This window comes from Andrographis paniculata, unplaced genomic scaffold (assembly GCF_009805555.1).
Source record: "Andrographis paniculata isolate CXL003 unplaced genomic scaffold, ASM980555v1 Contig89END, whole genome shotgun sequence".
Taxonomy (NCBI): domain Eukaryota; kingdom Viridiplantae; phylum Streptophyta; class Magnoliopsida; order Lamiales; family Acanthaceae; genus Andrographis; species Andrographis paniculata.
Window position 1 is genome coordinate 668,686 of NW_026137627.1, and position 19,981 is coordinate 688,666.

Sequence of the window (19,981 nt, forward strand, 5' to 3'; positions counted from 1 at the left end):
AGACTAACCCTTGACAATGCTTGATCTATCATGTTCTGCAACTGACTCTGTTGCTCACGCAACATGTTCGTTTGTTGCTCACGCAACATATTCTGCATAATCAAGGTATGCTGGTTGTTCATTTGTTGAACATAAGACCACCAATCAGTTGGTGGTTGTGGGATTTCCCCGGCATTTGGCACAATGGGTGGTGGAACGGATTCTCCCACCGGTGTCGAAGATGCTTGCGGTTGTGACCCTGCCATATGGACCCTTCCGATGATTCGGCCGGATCTAAGACGTATGAAATTATCGCCGGAATTGGAATGAGCAATTTTGTCTTGCTCCCACTGTGGTCGCCAATTTGTTGATGTATTTTTTCAACAAAAATAAAGTAAAATTCAAAGATATAGAAAATATCCTTAAACTTGATTAATTAGTGCCTGAGATTAGGAATCTCTAAACACTGTAACGTACAGAAACTAAACTGGAAAATAAAATACTGAAATCTAAAGTGGTGATCCCCAAATCTGACTTTGCTTTGTTGAAGTTGATTGAAGATGCCTTGCCAAATGATGATCCAAATCCTTAAATATTCCCTGGGAAACCGTACTGAAAACCGTCACCCGAACGGTTACAACGTCTCCTTCTCAACCGTCTTCCAACCTTTCTTATGCTGACACGTGTCCCCAGCAGACCAAAAATCCCTATATTTCACTCCTTGAGCCAACTACAGACCTTCCGCTCTTTTGGCCCGACTTCGTCCTTCGTCCGACCTACTTCTTCGCCCGACCCCACTTGGGCCGACCTCCATATCAACCGCCCCCTATATTTGATCAAAGGCCTCCGTGTTTGTCCGACTCCTCCTTCTATCCGACCTACAGTTTACCCGACCTGCGGATATCCCATCTCAACGACTTTCTGTCTCGAGGATCTCCCGACTTGAAAACCTTCCGACTTGAGGTCTTTCCGTCTTGCGGACCTCCCGACCGGAAGACCTTCCGACTTGAGGTCTTTCCGTCTTGCGGATCTCCCGACCTGAAGACCGTCCGACTTGAGGTCTTTCATCTTGAGGGCCTCCCGACCTGAAGACCTCCCGACTTGAGGTCTTCCCGTCTTGCGGACCTCTCGACCTGAAGACCTTCCGACTTGAGGTCTTTCCGTCTTGCGGACCTCCCGACCTGAAGACCTTCCGACTTGAGGTCTTTCCGTCTTGCGGACCTCCCGACCTGAAGACCTTCCGACTTGAGGTCTTTCATCTTGAGGGCCTCCCGACCTGAAGACCTTCCGACTTGAGGTCTTCCCGTCTGGCGGACCTCCCGACCTGAAAACCTTCCGACCTGAGGTCTTTCCGCCCTGAGGACCTACCGACCTGAGGTCCTTCCGTCCTGTATTTTCCTTAGAAATAAATAAATAAATTTATTTTCCTTGATTTCCTCACGGTGTCCTTCAGCCAGTTCAATCAACCCTATTGTCAGGCCCATTCTTCTTTTTACCTTGGGCTTTTAACCTAATTCTAAATTTCGTACGTAACAATAATTATTTAAGGCACATTTGGTTTGTATTATATTTGAATGAATTCGAGAAATTTTTGGTTTGATAGATATTTATAAAATGGATTAGATAGTAATAATACTCTAGCTATTTAAATCTATACTAATTTTTCTTAGGGTTATCATAAAAAAATATTCTAATTTTTTTTAAGTAAAAAATATTACATTTTTGTAATTCTTTTTACTATAAAAATAAAAAAATAACAATTATTATTCACTTTTACTAAAAACTTGTGCTCGGTCAAATGAACACACATTTGCATGACGGAGGAAGTAATAATAATAATAATAATAATAATAGTAGTTGTTGTTGTAGTCATCGTCGTCTTTTATTGTGTTTTTATTTTTTGTTTTTCATTTGTTTTTTAAAATGTTATTTTAAATACTTTATTTGTAACGCCACAAATGAATATGTTTATTTGAAATTTTGTATTAAAAAATAATAGTATATTACTAATTAATTGAAGTGTGCACGGTGATTTTTACATTTTTCTGAAATATGTTTTTGTTTTATATATGTGATAATATATTTGTGATTTATTTAAAAATAAATGATACTAATACGATTATTTTTTGAGCAAGACAACTGAAAATTTGTAAAATAATACATTGAATTGGAACCAGATAGTATAAACTAATTTTATTGTAAAAAATTGGGAGTTTAAGTATAAATAAAAATATTTTAGTATTAAGTAGAGATAGAAATATATATATATATTTTTGACTGATTTATATATAAAAATTTAATTAAATTAATTTATATTTATTAAATATATTCAAAATAAATAGATTTACTTTATTGTATCTCAAACATATAATATATATATATATATATATAAAAATACTTGTATTAGTTGATAGGAGATTAGGAGATGGATAAACTAATAAAAGGAAAAAGTGGGAAAGCGAGGCTCCACTCACAAACGTGCATGCCCCTAATCATAGCTTTAAGATTAATTAATTAATTAATTAATAATTAAATAATAAATAAATACTAGTATATAAATAAAAAGACGAAATTAATTAATTAATAAATAAATACTAGTATGTAAATAGTTTAAGGCGGTAATGACTTGTTATTTATTATCATTGACATAAATATCGAATTAACATTGCATTTGTTTAGTGTTAATAATGTACTTCATTTTATTTACTTTTCTTTTAGTTCGTCGCTATTTGAACTGTGATTTGAATAGTAAAAAATTTAAATTTGAATAGTTGTATGATGTAATATAAATATGTATTAATGTAATATTTTCATGTAAAATTGAATTTTTAATATAACATAAAAAATAAAAAATAGGTATTTGATTTGATTTTTTGAATAAAAAACTTGTGTGAATGACAGAAATCCACACAAATCTTTCGAACAAACACAACCTTTATACCCATGACGAACCAAATGAATTAATTTTAATGAATGAAATATTAATTAAAAAAATTATAAAATATAAAATTTAAAATGCTATTAATATATTTTTGAAAAAAATGGCAAATGAGGCAAAACACTAAAAAAATATAAGAATAAATTATGTGTGACTGAACGATTTAATAATTTTAAATATATTATTATTATTTGGAAGAAGTACTAACACGAAGTAATATTTATTTATAAAATACACTATTAAAATTTTTTGCCCTAATCAAAACACACCCCCACTCCATAAGCCGCCGCCGCACAATTTTCTTTTCCAACTCCTCTTCTCTTGAGAAGTGTCGAAGCCCTAATAACGAATCGCCTCTCCGACTGCTAGGGTTTTAACTCAGCCCCTGGAATCCGAGGAAGAAACGTAGGTAAATTCTCTATTCAAGGTTTAAATTACGCAGTTGGAATGAAATTGTGGATTTTCTCTTTGTTTGCTTCTCCAATTTATATGCGCGTTAGATTGTACAAGAATTCGAATTGTGTATTAATATCATTGAGGGCGTTGTTATAACGCATCTGCAGGCGAGGCATTGCTGAAGATGTATCTCCAATTTTACATCAACGAAAATGGTGACAAGGTTTACACCACGAAGGTATATATATATATATATATATATTTTGTAGCTAATGCTGTAAGGGTTCTAATTGTTTTATATAGTTTCTGTTCTCCCTGTTAGCATGATTTCGATCAACATGGTTGCTATCACAAGTGTTCTCCTAACCTTAACTGTATTCATTTCATGTCTTCAATTTTGGTGTTGATTTGTTGTCTTCACCTAAGTTGGTATCAGAGTTCACTACATGGTTGCCATGATAAATTCTTAGGTTGTGTTCTTTTAACATTTAAGAATTTGTGGTTATTATTGTTAGTTGCCGCTAAACGTGAAAGTGTTATTAAAACATTTGTTTTCGTCGTTTTTAAATGTTTTGTTATAGAAAATAACAGAGCTTTAATATGATCGATGCATATTGGGAATTGTGTAAAATAGAAAGAAAGCGCACCCTAGTTGCTACCACTAGACGCTTCAAATTCTCCTTGACTCAAAATATGTCCACTTTGATTTGTCCATACTGAGCTTGATTAACCATTGCATTTTTGTTCCTGCAGAAGGAGTCACCTCTTGGTTTGCCTACTCAATCTGCCCACCCGGGTAACTTTTATCTATCGATGTTGAATTGAATCTTTATTTTTCTATACTCGTACTTTGTAACCTAAGAAATATAAAGATATGAGTGATCTTGCGAACTGCTTCACCATATTTGATGAGACTTAATCTCCGTATATGTAGAAGTTTTTGGAATTTTATAAAAAGGTAGGAATAGTAAAAAGTTAGTATTTGATGCATTATTTTGCGAGAGAAAATAGTTGTGAGAAAGAATAGGTATTTGATTTGATATTTTTTTAAAGAAGTTACTATTGTGTAAACAGAGCCATAAATTTAAACTACACCATATTGCAAACACATTGTATCAACAGAGTAAAAAAGCCGGTGAATTACATTATGGTTTGTCATTTTTTCAGCACCATTTGTAGAAGCTTGCTTTAAGCTCGTATGATAAAGTAGATCATCAAAGCCGGGACATTGTTATTGTTCTTCTGCTGTGTATATATTTGTTTCCCCAAATTAGCATCCGGACTATTCCTCTTGACAATCTTTTCTTTGACCATTGCAGCGCGCTTTTCTCCTGATGATAAATTCTCTAGGCAACGAGTTCTCCTGAAGAAGCGATTCGGATTGCTGCCAACTCAACAATCACCTCTCAAGTATTAAACATTGTTCGGCACGTCAATTCTGAAGTCGCTGTTTAGAATTACGTCATCTCAGGCTATCAGTTCTGTCGGAAATCTTGATCTTGAACTTGATAAGATGATATAAATGTTACTCTTTGGGATGTTTTGATTCAGTTTGTACTATACAATTTTCTTTGCCTGAAACTGAAAAACATTACCTTAAATATGAAAAAACCTTGAGGGTCTGTTTGGTTGTATGTTGCCTTTGTTGTTTGTGTTTTGGGTAATTGCCTGGGGTTTGTTTGGTTGGTGATCTAAAATTTGATGGGATTAGATTATCTCAATATTAGTACGATATTGTGCACATTGGGCTGAGTCCAAAAGTTTTGTACTAGGAGAATTGACGTGGATTTATAAGGTGTAGGTTTTCTTTTTTCAAATATTTGGATTTGGGTTTGCACTTCCACAAAATTGATTTGAAATCCGATGTTTATTTGATATTTTGTGTAAATAGTATTTTGATATTATATTTTGTGAGATAAAATAGTACTACGTATTTTTATTGAAATCACAAAAAGAACAAAAGTATGTTTTGGTTTTGTGTATTTTTTTGAATTAGAAATAAATTTTAAACTAAGGCTACTTTCTTTAGAGGTTTAGAATTACTTATTGAGAATTATAAAAATATTTAGAAGAGTTGTGATGTTGTTTGGATGGAGTAAATTTTGTTTTATATTTTAAATATTATTGAGAATTATAAAAATATTTTGAAGAGTTGTGATGTTGTTTGGATGGAGTGAATTTTATTTTATATTTTAAATATTTTGTGAGGCAAAGTATATATATATATATATTTTTGAGAATACGAGTATTTTGTTTTTGTTTTTATTTTTTGTTTTTCAGAAAATATACAATATATTAATGTCTTTTTAAATTTTATTTTTGTTGTTATTTAAATTTGTTCATGTTTTTTTTAGTGAAAAATATTATTTTTTTATTTTCTTTAACAAAAAAAATTTTATTTTATATATTTTTCTCGAAGTTTGTGTTAAGTCAAATAAACACAAAAAATTGAACAACGGAGATGGTGTGATGGAGGGAGTATGAAGGAACATGTTGAAAGGGTGTGATAGAGGCCGATATAAAAGAACTACAATTTTCACGTATCTTCCTAATTATATATTTTTATTTTTATTTACTCTATATACATTAATTTTATCTTTTTTACTTTCTATTTTTCACTCTATTAATGTAGAAACCTCATAGTACCCCCATTTTATTATTATTATTATTATTATTATTATTTTTATCATTTTTCTTTCTTTCTTTTTTCAACTACATTGTAATTTTTATAATTTATTTCTATTTTTTATTAATTTAAATATAAAATAAAAGATTACAACAAAAAAATAATAATTGACAAGAAATAATAATAACAATAATAACAACACTGTAATTCTTATAATTTATTTCTACTTTTTATTAATTTAAATATAAAATAAAAGATTACAAAAAAAAAAAATTGACAAGAAATAATAATAATAATATAATATATAATACAAAAGTACTCATAACTCTTACATTATAATTATATAAAATATTTATAAGAAAAATATTAATTTCAATTAAATATAAGTATGAGTAATATAATAAACAAGCTGAAAATAATAATTTTTATTTGAAAAAATATTTTTCTATTATAAAAACTAATGTATTGTAACAAATCCTGCAAAAAATTATTAAAAAGCCATAGATTCTATATACAAAAATTTATTTATATAAAATAAATAGATTTGTTTCATAGATAAACAAATAATATAATTAAATATTATTTACCTAATGATTTTGGATTGTATTTGGCGGAAAAAAAATATGAATAAAAAATTATTTAGAGGGTAAAATTGGTAAAAATATGTAATAATTACAAATTGGGAGTGATGCGGAATAAATGAAGAGCTAAATGGAAAAAGTATATGAATATGGACTGATAAGGAAAATGATTTAGGAATTAAGGATTTTAGGAGAATTGAGTGTTTTTTTTTTTTTTTTTTTTCTCTTTTTAAATTTTATTTTTGAATATTCATAAAATATATTTTATTAAAATTAATTTAAATACAAAATTCAAATAAACATGTCTGGAAGAAATATATAGCAATTTGGTAAGTTGATGTAATTGCATTTACGCACATATGCATGTATATATTTCTAGAAATATCGTTAAGCCATATAAAAACTTGTCCAAACGGATTCGAACCGCCGTTCACGGTTCGGATAATATAAGACCGAAACCGAACCGTGTAAAAATCGATTTCAATTTCGATTACTGAACCGCCGGTTCAGAACTATATAAAGAATGCTTTGGGCCGATTTGCTACTTACCCTCCTACCTGTAGGCTGTAGGAATGTAGGGGCAAAATTGGAATTTCACATTACGTCATTCGCCCTGATGCTGAAAATCATTTCGCCTCAACACTCTCTGTGAATCGCGGACTTTGAGAGATTTCTTCCTCCACGCTCAGGTTGGTGCCCGATTTTCGATCTGTTTGCGTAGCAAATACCTGCGTGCCGTGATTTTGATATCTTTTTGTGTGATTCCTACAGGAATGGCTGGAAATTTCGGATTTCTGATCCTAGGACTTCTAGTGTTGACTTCGATTTGTGAATCGGCCATCGTCAGTCCTGTGTCGGAATCTCATCGATCTGCTGCTTCGGAGCTCTTCTTACCCACTGATGGGGCTTTCGGGAGGTCACTGTTAAACCCTATCTAAATCCACTCACGCCTTCTCCCTTATTCGCGCTTTTCTCCCCTCTCTCTCTCTCTCTAAGTTGTTGATTATAATTTGAATCTTGTATTGTTTTGATCTGAAGAAGTTTGGCGGTTCTTGGCTGTGATTTTTCATAGGAAGGAGGGAATATTTAATCCTGTAGTTTTTTACCAGCTTGACACTGTAATTTGTTTGTAGAAGAATGTCTGTATCTCAAATGTAGATAAATCTTATTAATTCAGCTCATTTTCGTAATTACTTGCGCTTTTACTGATGCTCTTGTGGAAACATGATTGGTAGTTTGCCTTCTTATAATGTAGATTGAACTTGCTAATATGCTATTGATTCCACTTTCCTTCCCCGTGCTTTTGGAAGGATAAGAACTTCTGGTGCAAGCATTTTGTCTACTATCTCCTAGGAATATTTGATATTGTGTCAAAAGCATAGAACTTTTCAATTTCGCTTCAAGATAATTGTTCACCTTACATTTCTGTACCTACTCTCTCAGCCTGGAGGATACATACGAGGCGCTAAGGACATATGATGTTCTTGGAATTGAAAAGAAATCTAATATAAGATCATCTGCCTGTAAATCTGTGGCCGAAACCCTATCATCGACTTCTTCAGCTTTAAAGGATTTATTCTATGCATTAAAAGTAAATGGAATACTCAAGTGTGAGCTGGATAATGTTGCTTTTGAGGTATGCTAAGTTCAACTCATTTTCTTTGTTAAATTAAAACTTAGTGGAATGCAGTTGTTTTTTAACAACTTTCTTCGATTGTGTGCAGGGAATTGAATCTAGACTTAAGGATTCTCTAAAAGAAGCCAATTCACTTCTTGACTTTTACTATTCGATAGGGAGTTTGGTGCTTATAAAGGTAAGCAGATTTCACTACGTTCTTCCTTGATGAATGAATCTTAGCTTTATGCATCCTGCTTGTACGGGAATATTATGTTCAACTAATGTCTATTCTTAAAAACTACCATCTGGTTTCTTCTTCTTTTTATTATTTCTTCTCCATGTGCATCTTTTTCCTATCTTTGATTTTTCCTGTTATTTGGCTTAGAGTTTCATTTTGTTTATTGTATTTTTTTTCTAATCAGGATGCTTCTGGCTCTGACATTCATCTCGAAGATGCTGACAAAGTTTTTCGCTCTATAAAGGTGAACCGTGGATATTGTTCTGTCTTGGCTCAATAATTTATCTCTGTCCATAAGGTGTTGCTGCATTTAGTTTTCTTATATGCTTAACTTGCATTGTTTCTTGGCAGGCTCTCAGTCAGAGTGATGGACGCTGGCGCCTTAGTTCCAACAATCCCGACTCCAGTAATGATGCTGCTGGTACTAAATCTGATATTTTATAATAGGGGTGTTCTGGTTTCACAACTTTTGGGTTCAACAAATGAACTGTTTGTTTATCTTTACTGGGGCTGTATTTTTCTATACGTTGAACGCTGTTAACCATCATTTATTTTGCAGGGGTAGCTTTAGAAGCTCTAGCTGGAGTTATTTCCTTAGCATCTTCTGAGATCGATCAATCTTTGGTTAGTATATTATTTCTTACCTGTTTCCTGCTGATTGTAACGTTATTTTCAAGTTTGAAATCAAAGGTTTGTTCATTCCACCCTGAAAACAGGAAATTATGTGTCTGAAGGAGCAAAATAAATGAAAAAAGGTTTTGATGCCTCAAGTTCTCAGTTGAGATTCCATTAGCATCTGAACAAACTATGCTAATTCTATTCTCCCATTTCCTGACCCTTTCTTTTTAATAAAAATAATTTTCTACTTGAGGAAGAATAGCCAACAACTGAAAAGTCATTGTAGGTTACATCAATGGCCCTGCTTAGAATAATCAATTTATTTTTGCCCACCTTTTCTTTCTGAACTTTGTATTTTCATGATCTGTAATTTTGTTAGGGTGTGTTCGGTTGTAGGATTTTAACAAAATCCTACTGTTCATCCAATTTTTTCCCCCCAAAAACATAAAATCAAACACCTATTTTTCATTTTTTATATTATACTAAAAATCAATTTTACATTCAAAACATCACATCAACACCTATTTATATCACATCATACAACTATTCAAATTCAAAATTTTTACTATTCAAATCCCAACTCAAAATCCAAACCCCCAAACAAACACACCCTTAATGTATCATGTGGTCATCAAACTCTGCATACAAAGTGCGGCATGAATGGTCTTTCTCTATTTAGTGTTAATTTACTCTTTCTTTTTTTCTCTTTTATATTTCGATGAAGTATGTATATTGGAAATGTGTTCTTTATATAACATATTGTAAGATCTTGGTAGCTGTGTTTAATATTCTGATCAGAGTCTGCTTTTTCATGCCAGATTACCACACTGAAAAATGACATCGTAAAGCTTTTTGATGGCATTGAAAGATATGGTATGTGTTTTGGCTTCACCCCTTCACTTCTTTTGGTTTTGTGTACATTCTATCCCTCAATACATACTTAAATATTTCTTTAGTACTTTTTTCCATTTTGAATACTGCTGCTATTTGCATTCGTGGCACAGGGTCTTGATGGTTTAATCAATTCTTGAAACTATTATGTCATGAAATAATCAAATTCTAAATTCCTATAACCTATTTGTTTCTGTTTAAATTTCAATACAAGTTATCTGGGGCTTTGATTCTGTTGTGCATGTCTCCTTTGGTATTGCTTTTAAGTTTTAAGTATAATATTGATATCTGTTGTAACTTTTAAGATTCTGAATTCGATGGTAGTATCAAATGGTCTTTTGACAACAGCAGGAGAGTATATCCTTTTTTCTGAAACTAGTTGTGTGATGTAAATATACTCTTGTTTGTAGATGATGGCAGTTGTTATTTTGATGAGAAAATAGTTGATGCACATGGGCACCAGGGTCCCCTTTCAGCCTCAGCATCAGTAGTTCGTGGAATCACAGCTTTTGCCGCAGTTGCCTCTGAAAGTTTAAATGTATGTTTGCACACCGCGTGCATTGTAGTTTATATGTCCGATTCTTTTACTTCTTTTAGCTAACTTGAGATCTCCCGCGATTTCACAATGGCAGCTTCCAGGTGAGAAAATATTGGGTTTGGCTAAATTTTTCCTTGGCGTTGGAGTTCCTGGAAGTGCCAAAGACTTGTATTACCAAATTGATGCATTGACTTACTTGGAAAACATTAGGTATGTCTTATGCCTACAATTATCCGTCTTCAGGTTTTGTTTTGATGCTTTCTGAAGCACATTTCACTTAAAAATTTCTAAGTTAATGGCTGATATCACTTGGTAGCTTATTCTGTGAAATTTTATACTTTATTAACGTAATTATAATGCATTTTCTTGTTGCACTAGGGGTTCTGTTCCTCTCATTTTGTCACTACCATCTACTGTCCTTTCCACTTCCAAGAAAGATCAGCTAAAGGTCTGTTATCTCGAATTGCTCATTCAAATTGATTGACACTTACAATTATCATTTTCATTTCTCCAATTTCTTGTCTAGGTTTCATGCATACTGTAGAACCCTTCATTGCTTGGTGAATCTAATGTTGATTATTTCTGTATAATGGTGTTTAGTAAAAATATCGATGATAATAAAGTTGGTTGTTTGATTACGTTCTGCTTAATGTGTCATTCGGCATTGCACTGTTCAAGGCTTTACTTCTAGCTTATGAATTATGATACATTCCCTATTTTTTAGGTTCGGGTCAGTACAGCATTGGGTTCTCATCCTCCTCCTCTCTCAGTCAAGCTCAGACAGATTTTTTCCTCCAATTCGAAAGATGCCTCCGTCATAGACCAGGTATGCTTTGAGATTGAGCTGCAAAGAACTTAGAATATTCATACATAAAAGTTCTAAATCACCTTAATTTCCGAGACTTGTGGATCGTGTAATGCAGAAACTCAAGTTTGATCCTAGCACTTCAGTGCATGTCTTGGAAACATTACCAAATGGCGTTGATGTTGGAAGCCATGTCTTTTCTTTCGAGGTACTTACCCACTCGTTCTCTCACACACAAACCATCTAAAGATTGTACTTTGGTGTATTTATTACATCAGATAATATGATGATCTTCAATTCTTCATGTAGTAACACGTGAAGATTTATATATCCAATATATAAACACACCCTTTGACTACTTTGTTTAGGTCTGCAATTTACTTGTGTTTCCTTCTCTGTTGATAGGTTATATTTGATGACCCAGAAAGTAAGAAAAACTACGTGACTGGTGGGCGTAACAAAGTACCTATTCATGTTACTGGAGTCATTAAGGTTGATGCTTCTGAGATTGCAGTTCTTGATAGTGATCTTGGCAGCGTTGAAACCCAGAAAAAGTGCGTCCTTACTTTCTATCTAATTCATAGCACAGAGTGCTCATCCTTAATTATTCATTTTTGTTTGATTTGTTTACTCCTTTGGAACTCTGAATGCTTCTTGCGGGTGTCTATTTGTATATTTGATTAGTTTACATCGTTTGAAAGCTGTTCTTCCCATGTGAAAAAGTAATATATATATTTGCATGTGACTGTCTGTAATATATAGGGCTTGTTTACTTGGAGTTTGGTTTTATGTTTTGGTTTGAATACGATGTTTTGGAAGAAGAAATAATATATTTTTATAGGAAATCGTAAGGGTTGCATAGCATAGAAACTGTAAATAAACTCTACAGTGTATTTTTATAACATTTTTATGTGTGATTTGTCTACCTTCCCATTTTAGTTTTGGTGGTTTGGATGTGTTTATCTAATTGTTCGTCACATTGGTCTTCCCTGCACCTTTTATCAATTTATTTACTCATTTTCTTTTTCGTGGTTGGCTGAACATGACTGTTATATGTTAGCTACAATATTCACCTGTAAGAATTTTACGGTGAAACTGAAACATGAAGGACTATAACTCACATTGTACCTTTTTCTGTGCTTATAATCAGGCTGGAGTTACCGGGAGAAAATGCTGTTTCTCTATCAGCTAACCACCTTCAAAAGTTGCGGCTGTCCTTTCGCCTGACTTCTCCTTCCGGACATGCTTTCAAACCTCATCAGGTTTGTTTTTTCTATTATTTATTCGAAAGCACACACACATAATATATATATATATATTTATTATCTGTTCCTATTACCATGTTTTATTCAGACATTCCTCAAGCTTAAACATGAGAGTGGAGTTGAACACATCTTCTTGGTAGGAAACACTGGGAAGAAATTCGAGATTATATTAGTAAGTATTCTATATCTAATATCTGTCATCTTTCCTCGGATTTAAACTAGATTATTTCAGCAGGATTTGTATAAAACTCATATTTTCTCCAACCAAAGCCGCACATTGATTTTTCATTTCACTTTTTAGTTATCATTCCCCATTGACGAGCCTTATATTATAAATTCAGTTGTGCAACTACATAAGCTGTTCCATGATGTAAAAATTTGTTTGTGCTTCTGCCACAATATTTTCCAATTCTAACCTTTACATTTATATTGGTATATTATCAGGATTTTCTTGGACTTGTCGAGAAGTTATTCTATTTATCGGGAACTTACGATATTCAACTTACAGTTGGAGACTCTGCCATGGTAAATACTATATACTATCTGCCAATTATACGTAGCACTCAGCGGTTTCATTTTGTTCATTTTTCTCTATTTAGACCTGCTTTTACTGTCACACGTCTGATCGTTGCTCCTTTATTCGATTCAGGAGAACTCTTTCTTGCAACATTTGGGCCACATTGAATTAGATCTCCCGGAGGCTCCCGAAAAGGCTGCTCGTCCTCCACCACAACCTGTCGATCCATACTCTAGATATGGCCCTAAGACTGAAATCAATCACATATTTAGGGCTCCAGAGAAGCGACCCCCCAGGGAGCTTTCCCTTGCTTTCCTTGGCATTGTTCTCGTCCCACTTTTGGGCTTCTTGGCAGGGGTAATCTTCATTTATCCATTTCCCCTCTTCGGCTGGGCCTCGATCTTTCTGATCTCCGATTTAATGCTTATCATGTGTACGTACTTTTTGTCCTTGCAGCTTCTTCGCCTTCGTGCTAACCTTAAAAGCTTCCCCAAGTCATCTGTTCCCGCAACCTTTGCCTTACTTTTCCACGCGGGCATTGGCGCAGTTTTATTGCTCTACACACTCTTCTGGCTCAAGGTTCGACTCTTTCTTTTTGTGGTTTGAGTTTCTTTTTCTCCGCGGACATCTTTTATTACTGCCATAGCTTTATCTCGAATGTTATTTTCACTTTAAATTTTTTATATCGATTTGCAGTTGGATCTTTTCACGACATTGAAGGCGCTCGGGTTGTTGGGAATGTTCTTGATGTTCGTCGGGCACAAGACTCTCTCGTACTTGGCATCCACATCGTCCAAGTTGAAATCTGCTTGAGGAGTACTGATGCTCTCTCTTCCTTGTTCCCAGTGATCTGATCTGAAATGAAACTGTGCTCGGGATTTGGATTCAGGTTCGAGTTTGGATTCGGATTCGGATTCGGGTTCCTCTAGACGAGTAAGTTATCTAATAGCTAAAAAATTTTGTGAGGCAGAGGACCATCCCAATTGTTGGAGGCAAAAAAATATGACATTAGTGATTTTACAGAGCTTTTTTATGAGTATGTTATTACATGTTTTGAATTTTTGTTGAAGTCCTATTTTAGAGCGCTGATGTGTTAGGGGTAATAATCAAACATAGTAATAGTACAAATAATAAACGTCCTATTTGATCTAAATATAAGATTATATTAATATATAATACATACACTCACAATAGTAATAGTTTATATAACACAATTAATTTGGTATAAAATATATATATATATACACACGGTGGGGCTAATGTGCTGATATAACTTGGGGTTCGGGGGTGTGTATGAACTTTTTTATTTAGGGTATGATTTGGCAATTAGCTGATAGCTTCTTATTCAATTAGCGGTTTGTATTCAAATGTTCGGTAAAACAATTGTTTGACATTAGCTGTCTATACATAAAATGACTATTAAAGACATTAATATGTTATTTTTTAAAATATTTAATTTTGTTCATTTTGATTTGAAATTTATGAGAATTTTTGTTATTAATTATTGAAAATTATAAAATATTTATTTTTATTTTTATTATTTAGATATGAGAAAATGAATTTTACTAAAAAATAATATTTTTTTATTGAAATTATGTAAAATATAAAATAATAAATCTTTCGTATATATATTTTTATTATATTAATTATTATTTTAATATATATAAATAAATTAATAACCTTTATTTTTCCTATTTGATTTAGTTTTAAAAATTTATATATTTTACGAATAAATTAATTTATATGTAATAATTAATAATAGTAATTATTTTAAATTTACAAAAATAAAAATATAATTTAATAATATTAATATATTAAAAATAATTAATAAATATTGTTATAAAAATATATTTATATGTATATAATAAGAAATAAGGAATAATCAAAATTAAATTTTAAGGGTAAATAAGGAATAATCAAAATTAAAATAAAAAATTCTTTGAAAACGTTAGGTAGATGAGTCAAAAAGTATAGCTAATTTACCAAACGCTATTAATAAACTAAAAGCTCTTCAAAAACTATTTTTCAAACACCCTCTTAATCACAACATCTTAATTAATCTAATTAAATTATTCTTACTAAATTAGGATTATCAATTACCATAATTAATTCAACATATTACTTAATAAATTAATAAATGAAGGTATGCGAAATTTGAACTCGTGAATTAGAAAAACGCAACTATTAATTATACATCCCGACATAATATATAAAGAACACGATTTTTAAATTTTATTACACACACCACTGCAAAACATTTATTACATCCAACAATCATCTATTCACATTTAATCTAACTAAAATCAAAAGAATTGATCAATCAAATAACTTACAATTATCATTATTGTTATTTTTTATCCACATCGTTAATTCATAAAAAAAATAAAATTTCGTGTCAAATAATCAATAACGGCTAATTAATTAAAGAACGAATATTCGTCATTATACACCCGCCGCCATTTCCGCTGCTGCTGGCGGTGGCGGTGGCGGAGGCGGTGGAGGACGGCGAGCTGACGTCATTTCAGCGTAGTGGCGCTCGGCGACGGAGGCCGCGGCGGCGGTGCAGGGGGGCCCGCCGCCGCCGGGAATCCACGTGCAGCCGCTCGGCGACGGCGGACCGGTGGGGCCCCCCTTGGGCAAACTCGGGAGCAGCAGAAAAACCGTCTCGTCACGCAGAACGCGCGTGCCTTCGTTAACGGTCATCAGGAAAATCAGTACGGACAGTGCCGTGATCAGCTTTAATGACGCCGCCATAAAATCGATTGCTAATTAATATCTGCAATTAATGCTAGACGAGGAATTAATGATGAAGGTTGGTGTATGCTGCTGTATATGTATATATATATATATGTATGTATATATAGAGCGTGTTTGTGAGTGCATGGAGATTATTAGTATTATTTATGACTTGGAATTATTCATGCACAGGGATTTGACCGTTGACGGGGAAGAGTTCGTAATAAATAAATATTAATTGTTCATGTGAAAACGGTACTTGTCTATGTTGTTGACATAGTAATAACGTCGTTATGTAGGTTTTGTTTGTTTGATTTTTTATTGGTTTTAGAATTTTGACTGTTATTCTTTAATATGTATATATGTAGTAAGTAATTTTGATTCAGTATTATCTGTAGAATAATTGATTAAAATTTGATTTGGATGAGGAAAATTGGGAACTCAAAATTTTTATTTTTTAATATAATATTTGGTTAAAGTAGGTAAAAAGTAGAATGTAAATATCTAAAATACCCTTCTTGTTGGAGGGTTTTAAAAAATGAGTTACAATAATAATTGGGGTAATTTTGAAAAAGTAGAAATAATATTTTCATAAAGTGGGAACCACAGTTACTAGATAAGAAACATAACAATTGTTTTGAGAGATATGAAAATAGAAAAATAAGTCAACTATTTTGGGACAGAGGAAGTATTACATATGCTTGTAATTATATATATATATATTTTTCCCAAAAAGAGTACTATATTCAAACTATTGTTAATATAAAAAATCAATATTACAAAAGAACACAATAAAATTATTATTAGGAGAATATATGATCACTTCAAAAAAATAATATATTTGTAACGAAATTCCGTCCATAAAGTTCACGTAGCTAACGTAATTCTATTCCTAATTCCGTCTCTAATGTCATTAGTAACGAAAAAAAATAGATTTAAAGACAAAAACGTTTTGTTACAAAAATGATTTTTTCTTACAGTGGATAATGCATATGCATTTATATATACACGGGACGGTTACGATGTTGATTGTGGGAACCCGCAGCCGCTACCCGAAAGTGCGCACTAGGTGACTAGCCGAACCATGTGTGGCAGGTGATCTGAGGCGTCGGGGGTTTAAACCCATGGCCTCATAGTCATATGTCCAACTCCTGCACCGCTAGACCATCCCTTACTGGACTACATTTACATATCTTATAATTATGGTACTAGCCATAACTTATTTAAGAGATTTGTACTTATATTCTTCTAATTACAAAATCAATATAAATAAATAATAATTAAAAAAATTCAATATATGATAAAATAGTAGTTATCTAATTTAATATATAGTAATACACATATAAAATATATATCTCTCAATATTTTTTTAATACAAATATAAAATTTCCAAATATATTGTAACATGGAAAATGTATTTGTAACATTGGTAGAATATATATAGTGTAGATTTAATTAAGTGAAGAAATTTTGAATTTTTTGATTTTTGATACTTGCTGACTGCAATATGTATATAAAATCAGGTTATTTATGAATTAGGAATTGAATTAGTCATGTAAAAAAATTTAATATATTTAAATAATTATATATATATATGTTTATCTAAGAGTGTATTTAGTTTGTATTTTATATTATTTGAATATTGTTTTGTTATAATATTCTATAAAAGGTAATAATTTATTATATTTTTCTTGAAAAGTTTGAAGAAAATTACATAGTAATGGAACAATTAAAATTGCTAAAAAAGTAAGAATATAAAAGCTCCCTCCGTCCCATGTAATATGAGTGTATTACTGTAGATACGGTAATTTAGGTAAAGTATAATTAGTAAATAATTAAAAAATATATTAGTAAAAATAATTATAGATTAAGATTAAGATAACTAGATAGTTTAATTAAGATTAAAAAAAATTTAAATTTTAAATTTTAAAATATGATTAAAGTGTATAATTAATTTTTCAAAAAAAAAAGGACAAATTATGTGGGACGGACGAAAATAGAAAATATGGACAAATTATGTGGGACGGAGGGAGTATATATTTCTTGAACAATTTTATTTTTTTTTATTATTTTTATAATTTTAAAGATATAATTCGTGATATTCAAACATATATTTTTAAATGCCAAATTCACATGGGAAATAAAAATTGGTCTTGATCTTTTGTAATAATTCTGATTATTGACCATTAAAATTTTCTCACATTCTGACTGGAAAATATTTTATTTGGAATTTTAATGTTGAATATTATAAAATATAGGGTTCGCTTATGCGTGTGTGAGAGCCTTTTTTTTATTTATATTTTTTCATTTCAATTTTTGACCCGAAGTAATTTTTTAGTAAAATTCCCTAAATTCGCTGTTCATTTTATTTTTTTATTCCAAAAATATCAAATCAAACATCTATTTTTTATTTTTTATATTATACTAAAAATTAATTTTACATTCAAAACATCACATCAAACACCTATTTATATCACATCATACAACTATTCAAATTCAGAATTTTTACTTTTTAAATCCCAACTCAAAATCCAAACCCCCAAACAAACACACCCTTAGGGGTCTAAGGATGTCATTTATTTTTTGCGACGTTGATATTTAAATATTAATTATTATATAAAAAATAGTACAAATTAAAAAAAATACCAAAAATATATTTTTTATTAGTGTCTTATAATATGTTATAATGACATTTGTATAAAATAATATACAAATATAAGAATTTTAATTATGCTGATTTGTTGGTTTCTGTAATGCTTTGGTAATCAGACTTTAGGGGTAAGAAAATTAACGTGGAAGTTATTGTGCTAAGTATAGATGATAGTGATCAGGTACAAAAATTATCGAATAATTAATATTCTATTAAATATTGATAAAAAATAAAAAAAATAATTAGAGATATTTTTAAATTTTTTAATTATAACTAAAAAGAACAAATAAATATTACTTCATGCGTCCCATATAATTTGGGTGTGTTACTGTAGACACGAAAATTTAAGTAAAATATGATTAGTAAGTAATTAAGAAGTGTATTAGTAAAAATAATTATAAATTAAGATTAAAATAACTAAATAGTTTAATTAACATTAGAAAAATTATAAAATTTAAAATGTAATTAAAGTGTATAATTATATTTAAAAAAAAAAGAAAGGATAAATTATATGGAACGAAAATAAATAGAAAATAGAGATAAATTATGTGGGACGGAGGTAGTAATATAATAAAAATAGTGTAATTGTAGTAAATAAGTGTCGAATGAAATAAAAAAATTAAATGTTGAAAGTTTGACTTTAGTAATGTGTAGATTCAATATACCGATGGAAAATAAAAATGAAAATAAAATTGATCGACGGAAAAAATGTAATGTTTATGTTAATATAATATAAATACAGTTTATGAAATGACATCACATAATTTACATATTACATACACTATAATTAATTTTAACTTTTAACACAAGAGATATATATGTTCATATACAACACACCTACAAATATAAATCGTCGCAATATAATAAAAATTTATACAGTAAATATTATAGTAATTGAAGTCATGTATTGATAGACTATATTAGTGATTAAACCTATAAATACAATGCTATCATTGTTATAATAATATGTGACTTGGTAAGCAAACTTTAGGGGTAAGAAAACTAAACTCTTACATAAATAATTTTATTTTCATTCAAGTCAATTATTATTATTATTATTATAAAATTTCAAAACATCTAAAATAAAAAATAATAATACTATCTCCGTCCGGCTATAAAGATTATATTTACTTTTTGTGTGTTGATATCTGAATATTAATTAATATATCAAAACGTAGTATAAATCGTGGAAAATGACAAAAATATTTATATTAATGTCTTATAATACTAATACAATGACATTTATATAAAAAATTATACAAATATTCTTAAATGAATATTTTTTATTTGTTTGTGTTTTAATCTATGGTTTGATTTCAGGTCCGAAACTTATTCTCATGATTGATTATCACCCATGTTAATTTACAATACCGCAAAAGATAAATGTAATTTTTTAAGAAGGATATAGAGATTAATAACTTTGAAATAAAGGTAATTAATTAATCAACTATATATTTGCACATCATCAAATCCTATTATAAACTTGCAATCACATGTTCACATATACGAATACTATTTTCACGATTGAACTTTATTCTCATTTGATTCGATACAAATTTTAAAAATAGATAAAAAGATATATATA

At 30.8% G+C, this 19,981-nt stretch overlaps 2 protein-coding genes across 3 annotated transcripts; both read left to right on the plus strand.

Annotated features, from left to right (window-relative positions):
- The first annotated feature begins 3,175 nt into the window (after positions 1-3,175).
- Positions 3,176-4,935, plus strand: LOC127242806 (H/ACA ribonucleoprotein complex subunit 3-like protein). 2 transcript variants are annotated; one of them, XM_051262500.1, is made up of 4 exons: positions 3,176-3,326; positions 3,481-3,551; positions 4,067-4,109; positions 4,633-4,935. In XM_051262500.1, exons 2-4 carry the CDS (start codon positions 3,498-3,500, stop codon positions 4,728-4,730), a joined length of 195 nt encoding a protein of 64 aa, XP_051118457.1. In that variant the 5' UTR covers positions 3,176-3,326; positions 3,481-3,497; the 3' UTR covers positions 4,731-4,935. The 2 variants fall into 2 exon arrangements, with proteins under 2 accessions (XP_051118457.1, XP_051118458.1); XM_051262501.1 differs by having other exon boundaries at positions 3,176-3,322.
- A 2,147-nt stretch (positions 4,936-7,082) lies between these two features.
- On the plus strand, positions 7,083-14,079 carry LOC127243012 (dolichyl-diphosphooligosaccharide--protein glycosyltransferase subunit 2). The gene is made up of 20 exons (XM_051262845.1): positions 7,083-7,209; positions 7,292-7,436; positions 7,964-8,156; positions 8,245-8,334; positions 8,561-8,620; positions 8,728-8,797; positions 8,936-9,000; positions 9,813-9,867; positions 10,296-10,423; positions 10,518-10,633; positions 10,802-10,871; positions 11,148-11,249; positions 11,347-11,436; positions 11,634-11,782; positions 12,379-12,490; positions 12,582-12,665; positions 12,938-13,018; positions 13,143-13,367; positions 13,467-13,589; positions 13,707-14,079. The coding sequence occupies exons 2-20, from the start codon at positions 7,294-7,296 to the stop codon at positions 13,821-13,823; spliced, it is 2,073 nt and encodes a 690-aa protein (XP_051118802.1). The 5' UTR covers positions 7,083-7,209; positions 7,292-7,293; the 3' UTR covers positions 13,824-14,079.
- The last annotated feature ends 5,902 nt before the right edge of the window (positions 14,080-19,981 follow it).